Source organism: Hypomesus transpacificus, chromosome 2 (genome assembly GCF_021917145.1).
Source record: "Hypomesus transpacificus isolate Combined female chromosome 2, fHypTra1, whole genome shotgun sequence".
Taxonomy (NCBI): domain Eukaryota; kingdom Metazoa; phylum Chordata; class Actinopteri; order Osmeriformes; family Osmeridae; genus Hypomesus; species Hypomesus transpacificus.
Window position 1 is genome coordinate 13,865,416 of NC_061061.1, and position 20,865 is coordinate 13,886,280.

Below are 20,865 nucleotides of genomic sequence, written 5' to 3' on the forward strand. Positions count from 1 at the left end.
TAGAGCTGAATTAAACTAAGAGATTCTTTTTCATGTGTTAATCTTGTGTGTGGAAAATCCAGGCACATACCTTGCGTGTTTGACATTGAAACCAACACTTAGCTCAGATAGATAACGTCTCACAATGTATTAGCCATAAACTGTACATGTTTGTTTGAGCATCTGCAAATCAAAGCTCAGAGAATTCAATGAAACATGCAGAGTGAGATGCATAAACCCCAGTCACATGTCATGACCCAACAGTCAGTGGAGACAAATGTCATTGAACATTTTCCCAAAATAAAATCCATTGGTAGTAATGTATTTGTAGTATTTTTGCACATATTTATCTGACTGTTGGAGGTGTGATTCATCATGAATTTAGAGGCTTCTAGCTACTTCTGCCATTTTCTTTACTGGTTTTCCTCATGTCTCCTAATGTCTTCTCATCTCTGTCTCCATTAACTATACAGGCTACCTTGATGAGGCATGTATCATCCCCTGTCCATCTGACTGTAAGCTGAGTGAGTGGTCCAACTGGTCACGCTGCAGCAAGTCATGTGGCAGTGGGGTCAAAGTTCGCTCTAAGTGGCTTAGAGAGAAACCTTACAATGGTGGACGGCCCTGCCCCAAACTGGACCACATCAACCAGGTACTGTTCACCATCTGAAGCACAATCAAAATCTAATATCTGCAATGGTTAGAATGTAATTTCCCACAAAGGCATAAAAGCATTGAATGTTACGTTAAAACCAAAAAGATCACAGATGAATACTCATAAAATAGAATCATACAATATGTAAGGGATAATGTATAGAATGCCGGCCATTATCGGGAAAATATGCACTGACAGGGCGAACAGCACCCCAACGCGAAGCGGAGGGGTGTAGCTTTGCTCTGAATATAATTAAATGTCTTATAATATAATTAGATATAATAAAATCTCATTGCATTTGTTTTCAATACCTTCATTTCAAGCATCCTTTCTGCCCAGTTGACATTCAGTTGGTTTGCTAAATAGAAACCTTCCTTTAATACGTATGAATATTGGATTGGTCCTGGATTAAGGCCAAGCATCATGTAGGTTTTTTGTGGTTTTATTCTAAGCAGATCCACTATAATGCTGTATCAATCAAATATCTTGTTGTATGTGTATTTTGTACTTAATCTTGTTTTTACCATTGTGTGACTTTCATTTAACCGATGCTATCTGGATCCTCCTACCACTGCAGGCCCAGGTATGGATAGTGCTGTTTATATTCAAGCTATAAAAAGTAAATTAATTAATGTCTTACAGAAATAGGTATATACTGTAGATAAAAGATCTCAAAGAGCAACATCAACTTCCATCCATGTTCTAAAAGACTTCATGTAAGTTACATACATGTTTACAATATGTTTATTGTAAATACTGTGGAATTTCAGGTGTATGAGGTGGTGCCCTGCGCGAGTGACTGTACCCAATATGTGTGGCTGGCTGAGCCTTGGAGTGTGTGGAAGGTCAGCAACGTTGACCTGAAGGAGAACTGTGGAGAGGGTGTCCAAACAAGAAAAGTCAGGTAGGATTGTATCAAATGACACATCATTCTTCCTCTGAAAAAAAGAGGATTTGGGACTCACGTTGTCTACTTAAATGCCCACATGCTGTAGGTTAAGGCATTGTGTGAGGTTTAAAATGTGTTTCTAAAACTGGTTGTTCCCATCCTTCATTGTGATTGGCTATATCGCGTTCCATGCCTTTGTAAAATCCAGCATAACCTTACAGGTTGTCCTTAAAACATTCTTAAACATTCCATATTACTGCGCATCGAATATTTCAAATATGTTGAGTTGTTAGTTGTTCTAAAATCAGCACAAAACACGGCCTCTTGATCCCCATCTATCTTTTTTGTCAGCCTCAATAGGGCCTTTGAATAAACAAGATCATCAATCCTTGTATGTTACAGACAAGTATCACAGTACCCATTTGTATCCCAATGGATTGCGTACTTGTCATGAACATTCTGTTTGATCTGAATGCCACCGTGTGTTCTATTGTATTCTCTGCTATGTCCCAGGTGCATGCTGAACACTATAGATGGTCCAGCAGACCCGGTGGAGGACTACCTGTGTGACCCAGAGGAGATGCCTCTGGGGGCCAGGGAGAGTCGGCTGCCTTGCCCTGAGGACTGCGTCCTCTCCGACTGGAGCTCCTGGAGCACCTGCCGCCTGGTGAGGCCTCGCCACCGAAACACACACAAGGGTCAACATACTACATGGGTTCCTTTTAATAATGTTTGGTTAAGTCTGCCTGGGGTTTGCATTGGTCTAAAACTTAGTGAGAGTTCAAGCTAAATAAAAAAAAATCATTCATAATTGTGTTGAATAAAGATGATATTCAGAGTGTGGTATAAGCCTGAGAACAGATACATAGGTCATTTTTTATTATAGTAGAAAAATACAGGGTATGTAGCAGCCAGTGTGCACACTTTCCCTTCTCACACCTTTGAAATGTGCTAAAAGCGAGATTTAACTGGTCCGACATGGCCTGCTGTTCTCCCCTCATACCAGAACCATTGTTAATCACACAACATTCTTTTTGAGTGCTTGGCATGCTGACTTCCAGCAATTTGGATCTCAATGCGAGGGCACCAGTTGGGGATGCTATGATGTTTTATTCATGACGGCAGCAATGGAGTTCTTCCAGGAGCATCATTTCCCCTAATGTCCAACTGTGACCAATGACTATGCAGAGGCCAGTGTTGGAAAGGAATACTGTATGCATGTATGAGGGTTCTGTTGTTGTAGTTGAAAATACCAGAAAACTCCATATTTAATGACAAATGTATGCCATTACCAGTCCATATGACAATCCAGGGAATGATGACATGGCATTAAAACAGGCTACGGAACTAATCCAATTTCTTCGGGAAATTAATTATGGAGCTTTAAACTAGAAAATAATCCAAAACTGGCAGATTCCCACTGTTTAATCAACTTGACTGTTTGATAAAATGTGGATGTCATATTGGTAAGAGTTCTCTGTAGTAAAAAAAGGTCTTAGTTCTGGTTCAGTGATCTGTCTATATCTGTCTATATTTAATTATTATCACTAGCTGCTATATGGATTTTTTACTAATTTATGCATACCAAATAAAATGTACATTTACTTTCTCAACTCCCCATGTTTAAGACAAAAAGAAAATGGTGACTATTCCATTTCAGCCCTGCACAAGGAACAACAATCGGATTCGGACAGCGTATCCTCTTCGAGGCCCAGGGGTGGGTAGACAGTGTCCAGAAACCACCGATAAAGACCCCTGTCACCTGAATGCAAACTGCTTCAATTACTTCTACAACATTACAGGTAAACAATACATCACCAGACATTATACTGGAAAATGCTACTGTGTCTGTTTCCGTACATCTTTATTTACGTGTGGAGTTTTCCAAACTACAAATAACTAGGTCTGCAAACTTTGCTAACGTAGGTTGTTATGCTGACGAAGCCTCCCCCTGGCTATATAAAAGTACTGGAATGGCCTATTGTATACATATTCCATTGTAGTTTACTGCATAACGAAGTAGTGCCATCCACTGCAGTAGACTACGGTGCACTCAATGCAGAATATTCCAGTTAGACTTCAAAAATCACTGTATCTCTCCTGTCACTCCACTGCGAGTCCATAAGCACAGCTGAGATTTCTGTAAATCTCTCTCAACTTCCCTCTTTTCCTTTCCTTGCTCTCTAGCTTGCTCACTATCTCTTTTCCTTTTTCTGTTATTCTACTGTGTTGCTCCCTTCCCAGAGGCACACGAGTCTTTCAGAGAATAAGTACATGAAATATGAGATCATTATTGTACACTATTTTTCACAGAAACCCTGATTTTCTCTCTTTTTCTGTCTTTTTCTCTCTTTTTCTGTCTTTTTCTCTCTTTTTCTGTCTATTCTGTCTTTTCTCTTTTTCTAGCTCTCTTTCTGTTTCTCTCTGGCTCTCTCTCTGGCTCTCTCTCTCTCTCTCTTTGCAATCTCAATATTCCACTCCCCAGAGTGCAGCAGAGCTCTGTATGGCAGTTGAGTCAGGGCAAGACAGCCAAACTCTAAAAACAGACCCTCATTTTCGTCAAGAGGCGAGAAGATCTCCAAACCTCTCAGTGACAGGGTTTAAACTAGAGACATGTGTTCATCTCAAGGCTCAGGGCCAAATCCTCCTCATACTCTAGATTTAAATAATGTTCTTATAACTTCTAAAGGGCATGCTCTTTGGTTCTTTTGAGCAGGTCTATTGGTTTCCACTAACTCCAGGAGTTGTATCAGAAGCAATCATTCTTAGAACCTTGGATATTACCTTTCTGACTGGCGAGACATCTAGTGTATCTCTCTTTTCTCCTCAAATCTACTTATATTCTACAGCAGAAGGCCTCAAACGTTGACCGCTCATTGTATTCAGCCTAGTTAAGCTATTACTGTAAGACGTGTTGAAAGGCAGATGTCCATCAGTGAGACAGACATGTTTTCAAACAGTCCTCAGATATTATATTTGTAGATATTATGTTTGTGGATACTATTTCACATGCAATCGTCATGTTAAAGTACTTAACTTAATTTAGTTTAATTTAGGTTCCTCCTCTCTCTCTACCCCAGAGTGGAGCACCTGTCAGCTGAGCTCCAATGCTGTGTGTGGACCAGGTATCAAGACCAGGATGCTTGACTGTGTTCGCGGAGACGGCAAGTCCGTTGACCTCAGGTTCTGTGAGGAGGTGAGCCAGTCTGTTTTTTTTAATCTCTTATGACAATTACAAAATCTGTAGAAAATTCCTCAACAGATCCAGTTTCTCAGATTAAATCCTACGTTCTGTGGAAAAGAACAATGACATATAAACCCATAACCTTCTGGTCTAGCTGGCTCATTCAGATGCACATTGGGTTTCGTATGGTAATGAGTTTATAGCTAGCGTCACCACCCAGGCCAGTGCCCATTATGACGGGTGGCAGAGCAGAAGCTCTTGGGAATTGTATTATCCCGGGGTCAGGCAGAGGTCTGGCAGGAACAGACTGGCTGATGGTGCTGGCAGGACTCTGTGTCTGAGTGGATGAGGTAATTGAAGGATAATGTATGGCCCTGTCATAGCTGCGGCTGGAGAGGAAGTGGCTGCTGAACACATCCTGTGTGGTGGAGTGTCCTGTCAACTGTCAGATGTCTGAGTGGTCGGCCTGGTCAGTGTGTTCCCAGATGTGTGGACTGGAAGGTATGCAAAAGACCACCTACAATCGTCACTTACAATTATCAATTGCAATCACATGCACAGAGATTCTAAAATATGTGCTGTACAATCATACATACACACAAACACAGACCTATTACCATATATCACAAAATGGACCCCTATTATAGGCACCCTGTAATACATGAACACAAAATATAAGCACCGATCCATTAGGACTGGCGCATCCGTTCGCACTAAATCTCACATATAATGTCTTACCAATCTGTTGAGTTGATGTTATCGCGTAAAATGAAATAATAAATATTTGGGCTAGTTCATTTTTTGCTAATACGGCAACTTGAACTGTAAAAGCTTGGTATTAGAACAACCTTTTTGCCTCACTAGAGTTAAGTCTATGGTTGCCTTTTAAAATTACCTTTTTTATATTCCGTACAGTATTTTCCTTACAGCTTATACTTCAATTCAACTCCATTACCAACAATTTTCTCTCCTGCCTGCCCCTCAATATAAAATAACCTCACACGATTAGAAACACATCACTCTCGCCTTGGATGGGAAGACTGGAAAAGAGACAGAGGTTTATTGAAGTGGGAGAGATTGCATCATGGCCTCGAAAGTGGCTGGTGATGGAACAGCGACAACCTCTCCTGTCCCCTGTTTGTTGTTGCACAGGATCAGCCAATTGATTGTGTCCCATTATATCTGTCTGCTCAGAACCTGTGGGAGGCCCTTTGAAGTAATCGCTGTGTTGCACTGGAGGCTGGATCACAGGGAATAAGATAGAGAGTTTAAGAATGGTTAAAGCAGCCATGGGGATCCTTATTTGATCTATGGGGGAGGTTTCTTCTTGGGAGAATAGCATGTAAGTTATAGTGTTTCTGTGTTTGTGTGTTGGGGCTGATTGGCATAACATATTAGCTTGTTACTCAAAATGGTGAGGAGATTTCTGTCTATGAGTAATTAACAAATTATTACTGTTGGTATTTTGAAAGCATGCTGTCTAGTTTAAAAGTTGGAGCTCAGTTCATTTTTATTTTATTTATTTTTTATCAGTTCTGTAGAAAATGACAGTTGTTAGCGTACTGTGTGTTTAGGAGTGAAGAAATGTAATTTTACTTAAGTGGAAGAGTGGTGATTATCAACATAGTCAGAGGACAAAATAGCGTGGAAGGACATCTTGAAGAACTCTATGGCTAATACAAATGCAAGCATGCACAAAAACACAGCAATGTTTTAAATATGATGTTGTGTTTTTCAGTTATGATAACAATATACTAATAGAAACCTAAATATTTTCAAAAGAAGTCAGATGCAGTATGGAGTTTGATTTTTCCAGACAGACATCACCACTTTACATAAATATTTAAGAGTGGACTAACCCTATCAAAATTCTTAGGGGTGCTTAGTGATATTTCAAGAAGAAATTAAGTATGAGACATGAAAAAACTGTTAATTTGGCTTTATCAGATGTTAACTGTTGTTACTGCCAAAGATCATGCAACAGTAAGGCGTAACTCTTTCACACCCCTTTCATATCCGTTGTATAATTGGCTTATGCTGCTTACAGTTCCAGGAAAAGAGTAAACCTAAACATATGTTGTATATTGATACCTTGAGGTGTTGTATCAGAGTGTCCCTTGTTGACGATGTCACATCCTGTGTGCGCTGCAGGTAGGATGTGGCGGAGGCGCATCGTGGTGCAGGCGTCCCAGGGGGACGGACGCCCATGCCCCACTCAGATGGAGCATTGGAAACCCTGTCCAGTCAGACCCTGCTATCGCTGGGAGTACAGCCCCTGGTCCGAATGCAGAGTGGAGGTACAACAAATGTTTAAAGTTGCTTTTATCCTTTCCACTCTATGTATACCCTTTGACAACTTTTTTTCCGATCTTGGTTTGGTTCTTAAACCTTCTATGTGGAAATTTGATAATTGCTATCTCGACAGCTCAGATTTGTTATTACCTGGCTTGGCATCTATTTTTTTTATCTCAACTTTACTTAAGTAGCCTACATGGCATCCTGTAGTTACAAATTGTCTAGAATATACCAATGCAATTAAATCATTGTTGATGTAATTAGTCTACAAGGTTTTTCTTGGACCAGACGGCCCAAGCGCTAGCTTAGTAAAGTGAGCTATACTGTAAAATTACAGTATAATTGCTGGTGTTTTCAACCACCTCCTCAATTACTTTCCATATCTACCTTAGGATGTTGTGTGTGGAGATGGCTTGCGCTTCAGGAACTTGACCTGCTATGTATCGGATGCCGTAAGCCAGGGTGAGGGCAGCCTTGTGGACGAGGAGTTATGTAGCGGTCTGGAGCTAGCTGTCAATGGAGACACAGAGATCACACTAAAGGAGGCCTGCACTCTCCCCTGCCCAGGTGACTGCAATGTGGTATTACTGTACAATACCAAAAACAAGTCTAAAGAGTATACATTTATATACTGTCTCGGTATATAAATGATTACATACATCGTAATTCTATCTCTGGGATTTTGCTCAACTATTTCCATGTTTTTATTCTGAAACTTATGTCCGAAGTACAGCAACTATGAAGAATATCAAGTGAAATGCTTTCTTTTCACCATCTCTCCCCTAGGTGAATGCTACTTGATGGAGTGGTCAGACTGGAGCTCATGTGTCAGCATGTGTGTCAAGGGAGCTGGGGTCGACTTTGGTTCAGTCCAGGTGCGTTCGCGGGCTGTCATGGCCCAGGAACCGGAGAACTTGCAGCTGTGTCCAGATCAGGACTGGGAATCCCGCCGCTGCACTGGTAAGACTTCTAGGAGCTAGCTACTGTGGTCAGTGTGATTAATTCTGCCCTATAGTGTAGGTGTCCACCAGTGCGCAATATTCTAATTAGCTGGTTGATATCATAGACAGCTGGGGTTCCACCAAATATCTACAGCAACAGCAGTTCTGTTGTTGTGCGGTCAATAAAAAAGGCTAAATAATAATAGAGGCATAGTATGCCGAATTCCAACTAACAAAACTCCGGGCATCTTACTCATGCATTAAATTGGTGAGCCGAAGAATCATGAGTAAATCACCATTGCTCACGAACACAACGCATAACCCTAGAGCCAGTCTGAGGAGCTTCCTCCTTCTCTCAGACCACTCCTGTCTCCTAGACAGCCAGCCAGCCAGTTAGCCAGTCAGTCAGTCAGTCTGGCCGGCAGTCAGCCCAGCACTGGGCTGACCTGGTTTCCCACCATCACTTCAGGGCTGAGGGGGAGGTGTGACCCATATCTTGGAGAGGGGCAGCGGGGAAATAAGGAGAGAAATTAAGGAAAGAAGACGCAAGGGGAAAATGATAAGAGTTGGGAGAAGGAAAGAAAAAGGGAGAAGAGAGGAGCGGAGGAAAGGAGAAAGGGAGGGGAAGAGGATCATAATAAACAGTCCATCTTAAACCACTCAAATCATGACAGCAGTATAAGATATGTTTAATTAAATGTAACACCAGCACTGATAAAAAGATATTTCAAGGTTGAATGGTTCATTTACAATAGCTGGATAGCTTTCACTGGTGATTTGGCTCCCTACGGATTTTTTTGGCCATTTGTAGCGCTAATGGAAATATTGATAAAACAATAATAGCTACCTTTGAGTTCTCCTTTGTCTTTTTTCTCAGATGGCAAGTGTTATGAATACAAGTGGATGAGCAGCACATGGACAGGATCTTCTCGCCTCACCTGGTGTCAACGCTCTGATGGACTCAACGTCACAGGTAAGGCCTTCTGGGATACAGAGTTTTCTATGTTTACATTACAGTTACAATTTTCATTTTATTCATTTGCAGACACTTTTATCCAAAATTACATTCAAAAATTGTGAGCCGTACCAGCGGTGAACAATAAAATTAGCTCGATAACATCTAAACTACAACGGTGCTGTATAGAGATGCAAAAATCAACGTCATATCAAAAGTGCAACATCAAACAGTTTCATGGGTGCAGTCTCTTGCTTGACAGTGGTACGACATGATCTCAAATACGTGCAGAGAAGCAACAAATTCGCAGGTATCACAAGAAGTTATGTATTGCTGCTTTTGGTGCCCTTAGGTCACACAAAAGACTAGCTTGTCCTTAAAGACGATCTATACACATGGTACACAAGTTTGCTTAGGTGTGTTGTCAAGTCGAAGGAATGCATCACTATTGCGACAATGATAATTTCAATGTCCATCTTCGAATAAAGTATCTGATTCCACTTTGATGACCGTTGACCTTCAGGAGGATGTCCCCCCATTAATCCCCCTGTGGACAACAGCTCCTGCGACCCTCCGTGTCTGATGCCAAAGTCCTTCTGCACCGAGGTCAGCTGCTTGCTTTAAGGCTTTTAGTCGTGCGTTCACGTCAGCAGTTCAAATGGATGAAATAGACGAATTCCCACACGTCCAGACTAAATCTAAAATGGTTGTCAATCGGACTCTCAAATAATCGACGTGAACGTGTCTGTTGAACACTGCTCCCTGCAGGCTGGTGTTTGCATGTGCGAGGAAGGCTACACAGAGGTGCTGTCCACCGATGGCCTGCTGGAGCGCTGCACGCCCATCCCCATTCTGGAGATCCCCACTGCTGAGGACAAGAGAGGGGACGTGAAGACTAGTCGTGCTATAAACCCCACCCTTCCTACTACCATCCAGCCCGGACGCTCCGGACGCACTTGGTACCTGCAGCCCTTCGGACCAGGTGACCTCACACACCAAGACACTAAAACATAATCATCTTGGGTCTTTTATATGGATAGTAACCTCACACAAAACATAAAGACTTTGTTGTGTAAGGTATAAGGTGTATGAGGTAAATACCATTTAATCAAACCATAATGCCCTGTGGACAATTCTGTCAAGATCTGGAATCGGGGAGATGTTTTAGTGCAAATGTGGTGATGCATGAGGCGCAAAAGAGCCATCATGCTAATGATATGTTGTATGTTGCATCAGCAATAGCCTTTAGAGAAGCATGTGTTCCACAAACTATGTGTGCTTAATTAATCGGACCTACTCTACATTAACATTTCAAAGAAGCCAAAATGCTTTGTTGTAGCAATGATTTATAATTAATTGCAACGCATCAATGTCCAACTGTTTTCCAACAGCTTGAGACTGATCCTACCGACCAGTTCTTCTCATCAGTTCTCAGAGGCAGGCATACTGTGCGCTGACAACTTGTATAGTTAATCTTCCCCAAAAAGTGTTGGTTTTGTTTTGGTCACGGCACATCTGAACACGCAATGTGTGTTCCAAAGGATCTTCCCCACCCTGTTTTCTACACTCGATAACATGCCCTGCTGTGTCTATGGGGGGAAACAGGCTTTCTGAAACGAAGAGTTCCTCCCTTTGAGGGGTTGCTGGTGCTATAATGAGCTGAACTGACAGGCCTCCTCCTCCACAGATGGGAAGCTGAAGATGTGGGTGTACGGTGTGGCAGCAGGAGCTTTCGTGCTCCTCATATTCATAGTGTCTATGATATACCTAGCATGGTGAGTCCACCCCCCCCAGACACCCAACCCCCGCCCCCCTCCCTCCACCTGTCATTCCGAATCGTTCAGAAAATATCACCCATCCCCCCCCCCCCCCCCCCCCCCCAAGGTAGCTTTTATCTCTCTGTGCCATTGTTTCCCTGTTCCTCCCTTCCCACATCGTCTTTTTTCATTTTATTTGTTTATGTTCTTTTTTTGTTTCTTTGTGTTTCCATGCCATCTCGCGTGAGCAGCAGTTACTGTGCGATCCGGCGTTCTCTTCCAGCTACTGAAGCTAACAGCAATGGGGCGGTGGTCTGGATGGGCCAAAATGCACATGAATTGACTTACACATGCCCAGATTGCCAAGAGTTAGCCCAAAACAGCGGCTAAGGAGGAAGCTAAGTGGCCCCTACGAGTAGCTGCTGGCCCTGACCCACACCCTGACCCCCTTACCAGTGTCCAATATCCTACCTTGACTGGCTGAGTGAAGTTGCTGCTGCAGGTGAAATTATCCAGAGCTCCTTTTGAATTTGTGAGAGTTTTAGACCCTCAGACCCTTAGACCAGATACTAATGGGACTCAGCTGCCCTCTAGTGGTGGGGATGATACATGAAGTATCCTTTTGTTGAGACCAGATAGCATTTCAACTAATACTAACTAGTACGGTATACCAGTCTCTCCATACATTTCATCTAACAGTTTACATCTCATTTAACATGCATCATCAATAACACATGGTTTATGTCTGTTTACATTATCTGTTGCCAATGGTCAAAGGCCCAGGTCAAACACTACAGTTGACTTACATGTACATGGAACTGTGAAGACAGTAGTTGTACACTTTCAAACTGTATTTCTTAGACATATTCAAATATTGTTTTACTTCTCTGTCTGATAATGTTAATTTTCTGGCACTAACTGGAGCTTGGTTATAGCTTGAAGCCAAGGCAGCTATGAAACTTTCTGAGATACTGCATGCAAATGAGAACTGACTTAAACCTGCTTGATAATGCGATATGCTGTGTCATACTAACAGGCCTTTGTTCAATGTTTACTTTCAAATGGATGGCCAATGTTTGTGAAATATTACAACCAGAAATACATGTCTGTAGTGTAAACTTGAAATGTTTAGCATGTATTTCAAAGATCGATCGAAAGTTGATGGATTTATGTAACAATGTTTTATTATTTTTCACAGCAAAAAGCCAAAGAAACCACAGAGACAGAGACAGAACAACCGACTGAAGCCTCTGACTCTAGCCTATGATGGGGATGCCGACATGTAGCTCCTGGATTATCTTCTTCCTCCCATCACCTTAACCTCTCATATCTACCCCATAGTAGAAAGGAAAACTGTGGAAATCAGATTATTCTCTCAATTAGTCTTTTATTACATGCCCCCATAGTTGGGAAAATAGGGATTAACTATTTTATTAACCAAGACTGATTTTGACTTAAACCATTTTATGTAGTTCTCTTTAATTACACTATTATTGCTTTTTTATATTTTCTTATGCAAGAGCCTTCAGCACCTCCTCCTCTACAATGCCTTTTTTGTTTGCCCCTTTTATCAGCCAAGACTGATTCCAAAACGAAAGGGCTGCATCCTGCAAAGAGAGACAAACTTTGTTGTCTTTGAACACCAACAGCACAAGCTCAAACTCTTTCCTCATGCTTTCTGCTCGTCACTGAAAATGCTGAGTGGCCAGAGGCTCAGGATGCTCTGACGGTTTGCACATTGCCAAAAGTCACCGCGGGGAAGAGGAGGGAGAAAATCTCCATAAAAGGCTTGGATGTCTGTTCTCTAAACTCAACTGGATTTGAATTCAACTCCCTTTCTCTCTTTCTGTCTCAAGCAAAGTAAATGTGGTTTTGATTGATTCCTTGGCAGAAGCCTGTTTGGAAGAATGAACATGCAACTGTACAGAGCAGATGAGGAATACAATCACTCAGTAGTGGAACTATCGCCTCCCCCCTTTTCTTTTGTTTCAGGCACAATATCGCACTATATTAGTGCAGCATGATATGCACATGACTTCTACCTTGTATTGCCATAGAACACAACCCCTTTGAAAGACAGGATAATATGCAGCTGGGGAGCGAACATAAAAATGTCAGTGGAATTTCATACCATGGAAAGAATATAATTCCAGATGACACATTTACATTCTACAGTGTGGATGTAATGTATGATTAACGTGTATAGAGTTGATTATTTTGTATTCACAAACTTTGGTTGTAAGTTGGGTATATTTTGTGATATGTAAGGTTTTACTGGTTATATCCATCTGTCTCTGCCCATTGAATCATATAGCTATTGATCACTGACATAATGACAAACTGACAAACTTATTTTGATGGAAAAGAAATTGATAAAAACATATATGTATAGTATAAATATTATATGAAAATAAAATGTTCCACGAGAAAAATACACTGAAGTCTAAAACCAATGTCTAAAGCTAAAACAGGGTGTGACTAATGTGTTTCATTAAATTACATATTGTGTCTTACAAATGTTGCATCTGCCTTATTGTCAACATTCATTTTACAGAATTCTACTATACTGTATGTTTGCAGTCAAAGTACATAAAGGGCCATTTTATTTTGCATTTCTTATGCTGTCATATCAAGGTTTGACATTACTGCCTGTCCACTTGTCCAAAACAAGCTGATTTTTGTGCAGAGAAAAAGGCATGATGAAATAATATTATTCTATGTAAATGTGGCACTGGTTTATGGTGTAATTTCCCAGGCATAACATCACAACTTTAGTCTGAACACCCTGGCATTGGTGTGTATTTTTTATACAAATAGGCTACAGACCATGCCTATGATTAGAAAGAAAAGTATTTTAAACAAATACTATGCATTTTGAAGATCACATCTTTATTTCCCTCTGTATTTTGGTGCAAGCAAGTCTTCATTTAGTAACTTTTTCTTCATTTTGTGGAGCTCTGGTTAGACAAACTAAAATATCATTTGCTCAAAGAACAAGTGTCCAAAAAAACTTTTGTCGAGCCCTGATTATAAAATGTCGGTTGTCTGTAGCTAATCTGTGTCTGGGACAATAATCTATATATGGTAATAACAACAATCAATTTAATCAGATTTCAGTGTTTTCTGCAAAAGGTCAAATATACTGTAACATCAATCTGTATAAAAGAAGGTATGTGTTAGAAACTCACATACAACAGTTTAGGTTTTAATATTGAGCAAGTGTCGATAAGAAGCAAATACACTTGTGACTTGCTGGCCTATATTCATTACAGTACGAGCAAATGGTGAGGCAAATGTTTACTTTTTGTTGCATACTTTAGTTTAAAAAAAACTTTTTTTATTTTTTTGAAAAGATATATATATATGTATGTGTACATTTATTTTGTATTGCACAGAAATGTTTAGTTTGAATATTGCAAAGTGGGTGTATGATATTGCTGATTGTTGTGCTCATGATGCAAGTTGTGTGTTGTAAAAAAAAAAAGACAAGGCTCTGCCATCAAAGGTTTTGTACATGTTGTTTATACAGTATATGTAAGGGAGAAAGTGCAAAAAAATAAAATACCTACTGTACAGTACATTGAGGCTGCGCAAATGTAACAATTCATTACTTACTCCACTAGATGTCAGTCTCACTCACTGCGAAAAGTTTGATTTCCTATTCTTTTTTTCAAAGCCTCTCTCCCTCTGTGAACAGTAGAGCACACTATTTAAAACACCTCTCCACACTGACATTCAGACCTAAAAACACCTCCATTCATGCAACACTGTGTCCAATACAGTAAATCCAAAGACCTTTTGAATCAATCCTTACTTAAACTAGATTTATTTTGTTTTGTGAATCATCTTTTCTTGAGTGTTACTCTTTTATTTAGGGTTATTTAACATCAACAATCCGACTTTTTGAGCGGTGTTTGAGTTGCGCTCTGAAGACAGGTTGGCATGACAAGTGAAGGACTACTGAGAGGTATGAAGCCTGCATGTTGGTGTCGGATGGTCGTCCTGGCATTAATGATCTGCATGGTAAGTTGACTCAATTTTGAAGTACTGTTTTTTCTGGGTATCTCATGACATATATACTGCATATATTCTAAGTATGTGTACATGGAAGTGATAAGGGTTCAACATACCAGCATGTATAGCATAAAAAATTGGTTGGGTAATATAAAGATGTAATTTCTTTGTACATTAAATCAATACTAAATCAGACCATCAGGTAAGAAGCGTGCCATGTTTTTAAGATCTTAATGTACAGCAAGCATAGTCCGTTAGGGGCAGCTTAATTTCCTTTGATTAAAGTAACCTTTAATAACATGAATCTTAAAACATTAATTACAAGTAATCTTCTCATTTAAGTCTTCAAACTATAATAACTCAAATTCTCTCCTGGTTTGAAGCCACAGTTGTATCCATTGTATCAAAAGGCAATTGGTATTTTCATTTTTATTCAATACAATACCAGCAGAACCTGCAGATCTCAGAGTAACACTTGATGTGCTCAGACTGTGCTTCTAAATTGCTTGGCTATGCTTTAATGGAGTGATGGTAATTGTGTCGTGCTCTGCGCATCCTAAGCTTTCGCCTCCAGCCCCTTTGACAGATTGACAGACCCATGGAAATCTTGCAAAACTTATTTTGGATGCCTTTGAACCAAGTCGTGTGTGAAATAATATGATTATGAATTTATCCTCTGGGTGAGTTGAACCACCCCCCATCCCCAACTCCCCCACCACAAACCCCCTTACTTTCAGTTCAGGTCACGGTGATAATTATGCCCCTGGTATCTCTGAGGGTTGATATGGTTTCACAACTGTGTATGATAGTTTCCTCATGGCCATGATACACTATCGAGTCAACATAAACACATACACATTTTGAATTCCTTCCGTGTCCAAGCCATATGTAAACTACATGGGGAATGTGGATGACCCATATGGTAAAGTTATGGTAAATCAATCTATAACAATCAATCCTGATTCCTTAAAACGGATCAGGAAAAGATTTACTTGATGCCAGGCTACTGAGAAAGGGTGAGGTGAAAATGATGAAGTAAGGTTTCCACAATGTGCTTTCAGTTTTAAACCAACTTGTGTCTAGTATTAGCAACTTTTCATCCACAGGACACATGCTGTAAAATGCTAATAGCGAAAAGATGTACCACCATTTTCACAATTCAAACAAGCACACCCTCATTGCGATTCAGTCCTTTTCTCTCACACACACATTCACCTCTCTCTCAAGCATATCAAAGTGAGTTGATAAAACTTCTCGTTTAGTCAATTTAACAAAATGTTACTGAACTTCTGAATGCCTCTTTACACAAAATTAATCAATTGTAATTACCAGATTCTGAAAGAATCATTTTATTTAGTCATTTGACCACCCTCAATGTTTTGAAATTCCATGCAATATAGTTCACTTTTACCTACAGAGTTTTTTTGGTTCTTTGTTGTATTGGGTGATCTATTGGGTGATCTTTGACATTTTTTTCTTTAATGTTAAAAAGTTTCATTTTTTTTACTCAAATGTATTTTAGAAATGGGCACCTTGACCCATTACATCTGCAGCTGTTGCAGTTTTATCACTGCAATCTCAATGGCCCTAACAGAATGTCATGCAGTGAACTTTCTGAATGAGAGAAGACCTTATTTTCAGAGTATTGATCTGGGGCTAAAGGTACAAAATGTAAAAGCTTTACCCAGATAGATCGGCTGTCACGTTTTCCACTAAAGGTTAGAGTATCACTGTCACCATTCTCCATAGGGTGTTCTGGGAATCGTAGTTCACTCACATGTGTGATTGTGAAGGGGGAGACTGAAGGAATCATCAATCATCCATTCAGGCCACATTCAGCAGGTAATAGTGTGGTGTTGCATCATGTCTATTGAAGAAGCACTTCATTCATCTCCATGTTCAGAAGCAATATCTATACTCTTTATAAAGGACACAATGTAGTATTTGAGGCTGTTGATACTGTGTGTTATGGATTGTCTCAATGACTTTCAGGGTTGTTCGGGGTCATCCAATCAAAGGTCTGCACGTGTTTTTTAATGGAGTAATTCTTTTAACAAAATTCCTTTGTTCTTTTTACAGATTTCAAGTATCCATCATCCATTCACTTCAACAAGCTCAGATCTTAGAGATAGCTCTAAATCAAGTGTGAGGAACTTTTGGACAAGCAATGGCAAGGTGTTTTCCGTAAGTCGGTTGCTGTCCCAGACACTTTATGGCAAGGAGAACCTAACCACCCTGGACCTGAACTATGATGAGTCAGAACCCTACTCCAAACAGGCACTTTGGGACTGGTTCCACAACTCCACCAACCTTCACATTGCTCGTTCCCGGGCCAAGAGGAGACCCATCGTTAAAACAGGCAAGTTCAAAAAGATGTTTGGCTGGGGTGACTTCCACTCCAACATCAAGACAGTCAAGCTCAATCTGCTGATCACTGGAAAGATCGTAGACCATGGCAATGGCACATTTAGTGTCTACTTCCGACATAATGCCACAGGCCAGGGCAACGTGTCAGTAGGACTGGTTCCTCCAACCAAGGCTGTGGAGTTCAAGCCGCATCAGCAGCAACAGTCAACTCGCGAGCCAAAAGACATCAAGTTGTTCAACTGCAGAGTGGAGTACGAGAAGGTGGAGAAAGGCACTAGGAACTCGCTGTGCGCACACGACCCTTCACAGAGTTGCCCTCAGGAACAGACCCAGAGCCATGTGTCCTGGCTATGTTCCAAGCCCTTCAAAGTCATTTGCATATACATTGCCTTCTACAGCACCGACTACAAGCTAGTGCAGAAAGTGTGTCCTGACTACAACTACCACAGTGATACTCCCTACCGCCCTACTGGGTGATTTTCTGATAGGTTGAATATAGGGAAGGCACAGGAACAGAATATTGCATCTTGGAAGGTCTGTCATTTAAGACAAATTCTGTTGTGTTGAAATCAGGGATGATGTAGAATGTTAACTGGTGTGTCCAAAAGCTTCTGTACCTCTGCTGCTTGTGAGTTGGCTATGTTGTTCAGACCTTACATTTGGCCATTGTGAGAGCTTTAGGTCGCAACATTTCTAAGCCTATGCATATTCTCGCCTCATGTATTTATCAAGTATATATTGGCTCTCAAAAGAAAACAATCCAGTCCGAGTCTTTCCAAAGGTTTGTTGATAGTAATTGTGTAAATAACTAAAGTGGAAGTTAAATTGTCTTTGTTGATAGAATATCTTCCATCTTTTTCCATGAGTCTGGTCTTTTTTTACCCCTTATTTTCTGGTCTTTGTTGGACAATTGGAGGTCTTCTTAATGTATTAAAGTACAGAAATCAAAAGCTAGAATCATATCTGTACTAAGAAGTGGGTTAGGGAAAATTAACACTTGTATGTGTTTGTTGCATGCATGAGAGAAAGTGTATAATGTAAATGTAAATGGTGTATGGTTTACACAGAATTATTTATGGCACATGCAGAAAACAGTCCAACAAGGTCTAATACGATCTAATATGAATGCCATTCTGCCAGCAGGTAAAACTGTAATTTTTCTTTATTTATGGAGGAATTTCATTAGTGTGAATAAAATATACTTTCTTTTTTTTTTTTTTAAGATTACAATTTGGTGTCTGAGAACAATTCAAACCATAGCAAATGGTATCTACTATAATATCCCAATTTAATATAAGCAACAAGCACACCCTCAGACAATAGGGTATATCACGCATTATAACACCATCATCATTTCTGACACCATGGTTGGTAATTATATTGAATTGCCTATTAAACTTTCATTATGAAAATGTGATGCCTGTAGCAGATTGTGAGGCATTTAGAGGAATATGCATTGTGCAAGGAACATTTTTATGAGGAAAATGGAAAATGGCCCTGCTCTCTACTCTTTGTCTATAGATCTACTATATATGTATAAAAGGCCCTTGAAAATAGATTAAATAATTTATTAATTCCTATGTATAGGAGTGTAATAAGGAGATCACCCAAGTCCGACACCTGTCTAATATATTGAGATTATTCATCTGCCATCAATACAAAAAAATAAATAATAAAGACTTGCTTGAAGTTGATGCTGTTTGACAGATTTTTCCTTTTAAACACAATCCAATCAAGAGACATTTTGTGAAAACCTTTACCAAACAACTCCTGTGAACATATTCAATTGTTCTGAACATAAACCCTTTTCATTCTTCTTCAACCGTGTCACAAACACTGATGTTGTGATGTCTGCCATATCTCTGGTTCCAGATCGTCTCCCCTGGTTCAGTTGTCCTAGGCCAGCTTCATCCATGCCCCTCATCTCTCCCCTGGCTCTCCCAGAGACCCTGATTAATGTGGGCCGGGTGGGAGCTGTCAGAAATGGCAAAGAGAATCATGGGATTTCTCCTTCAGAGTCCCAATGACACCCAGCAGCTGCAGGAGTAAACAGATGACTAACCACTGGCCTTTTGGCAGCCACTGGAGAACCACAAGGGAGGAGGGCTGTAAACGTGGTACTGACATTTAGGTGGATTAGAAAGTTCTTGGGATTCTTCCTTCTCGTGTCAGTGGTAGTTAGACTGGTAATTATCAGTGGACCTTTCCTTTTTAGGACCGTAGTCAAAGCATGATTGCCTAAGTTCTTTTGGTAACTTCATCAAGATTTTGTGTAATTTCACAGAAAACATACGCCATACTATTGTAGCAACACACAGCTTAGTATAATATATTCAATAACTATCATTAAAGTAGCTGATTAATGGTTTTTCAAATCATGTCCTGTGCAGAATTTGTGTCATGTTTGAGGTTAATTTCTATGTGAGATACCGTATTGACATATTAAAGGCTTTATCAGACAAAAGCTGGTAGTTTTTTGAATGACTAATACATTGGTCTCCGTATTACTTTCCCGAAAATGAAAACTCACTCATTGTGAATGTCTCATATCAGGAGAAACTACAGAGAATTAATTAACCTTTGTCATTTTAATTGCTTTAGTGACAGCTGTCCTTTGGCGGTGGAGCTATCCTAATGCACATACTGTGGGGTTGTCAATTGCTTTTTCAGTGAATAGATTAAAATGCCACCGAGGATAGACTCATTTCATTAGTCTGAGCTTAGGCCCCCCAGGCAGAACCAGGTATGAGCACTCCACCCCTAAGTAGACTGACAAACGAACAATACTATTAAATCCCATATGAAAAGAATGAATTGTGGCAACATGAAATTAAGTTTACGCTCTGTTTAATTCTTTCCCACAGCTCCCGCTGCATTTGAAATATAAACATCTTGCCACCTTGTAGCTCTGAGGAAAGCAGTGTTATTTAGGTCTTGTGAATGGTTGATTTCTAATTCTATATCATACGTGGCGGAATTTGACAACAATCGGACCACCCAAGAACATACGTAGATACTACTGTAAACATTTACAACTACAATGTTTCTTAATACGTAGTAACTAATTTGTAAATAGTTCTCATATGTGGATTCTTTAGAATTCTCACAATGAAGCACAAGCACAACTAATAACATCAATTAAGTCTTGTGTCATTTGCTTGGTTAACCTGTCTCAGATTACGGCTATGAAACAATCAGAGTCAGAAGGTTTTTGAGCAGGGGGTTGGCTTTCAATTGATTTATGTCTAATAACCTCTCCTGGTGCCCCCTCTACTAAAGATGAGATGAACAGCCACTGTTTGTGACAGAGATTGACTAGGTGCGACAGAGAGAGAGAGAGGGATGGTGCACTTTTATAAAATGCATCACCATTAAATCAAGAAGTAACCTTGAACAAATTCAGATCTATGCCAACACTGTGACGTGATATCTGCCCCCAGTGCCACACAGCATGCCAAACAGCAAGGCCAGAGAACTACAGTCAGGCACTGGGAAGAGTAAAGGCTACCCTTGTTTCTCTCCAAGGGTAACCATTTTGTAGCAAATGTTTGTACCTCATAAATTGTGAGATTACAATGTTAAGAAAATAGAAGTTTGTACACATTTTCATCAAGTTGAAGTCATTTAAGGTTCTTCTAAAGCATGAAAACATATTCTGTACAATGTAACGTACAGTAATGTACTGTACATCAGCTGCATAAACTTGAGGAAACTTGTCTCAGTCTAGTAGTTGCTGTGACAAAGACTTGAAAGATGGTCTGGTCACTGGCAGGACAGTACAGAGGTGAAAGGTTTATCACCAGATTCTCATCCTCATGATGAAGTATCA

At 40.2% G+C, this 20,865-nt stretch overlaps 2 protein-coding genes across 2 annotated transcripts in view; both read left to right on the forward strand.

Annotated features, from left to right (window-relative positions):
* Nucleotides 1–14,208, forward strand: part of LOC124480187 (thrombospondin type-1 domain-containing protein 7A) — a 55,945-nt gene extending 41,737 nt beyond the window's left edge. Inside the window, exons 14-28 of the mRNA XM_047039292.1 lie at nt 453–631; nt 1,212–1,217; nt 1,405–1,538; nt 2,037–2,190; nt 3,184–3,325; nt 4,604–4,719; nt 5,091–5,208; nt 6,859–7,004; nt 7,395–7,569; nt 7,789–7,962; nt 8,821–8,916; nt 9,422–9,504; nt 9,667–9,880; nt 10,586–10,673; nt 11,854–14,208. Coding sequence (XP_046895248.1) covers nt 453–631; nt 1,212–1,217; nt 1,405–1,538; nt 2,037–2,190; nt 3,184–3,325; nt 4,604–4,719; nt 5,091–5,208; nt 6,859–7,004; nt 7,395–7,569; nt 7,789–7,962; nt 8,821–8,916; nt 9,422–9,504; nt 9,667–9,880; nt 10,586–10,673; nt 11,854–11,941 — 1,913 coding nt within the window. The 3' untranslated portion in view covers nt 11,942–14,208. The remainder of the gene's footprint in view (nt 1–452; nt 632–1,211; nt 1,218–1,404; nt 1,539–2,036; nt 2,191–3,183; nt 3,326–4,603; nt 4,720–5,090; nt 5,209–6,858; nt 7,005–7,394; nt 7,570–7,788; nt 7,963–8,820; nt 8,917–9,421; nt 9,505–9,666; nt 9,881–10,585; nt 10,674–11,853) is intronic.
* A 1,358-nt stretch (nt 14,209–15,566) lies between these two features.
* On the forward strand, nt 15,567–17,513 carry LOC124476541 (neurexophilin-1). The gene is made up of 2 exons (XM_047033746.1): nt 15,567–15,602; nt 16,749–17,513. The coding sequence occupies exons 1-2, from the start codon at nt 15,567–15,569 to the stop codon at nt 17,511–17,513; spliced, it is 801 nt and encodes a 266-aa protein (XP_046889702.1).
* Nucleotides 17,514–20,865: the final 3,352 nt, after the last annotated feature.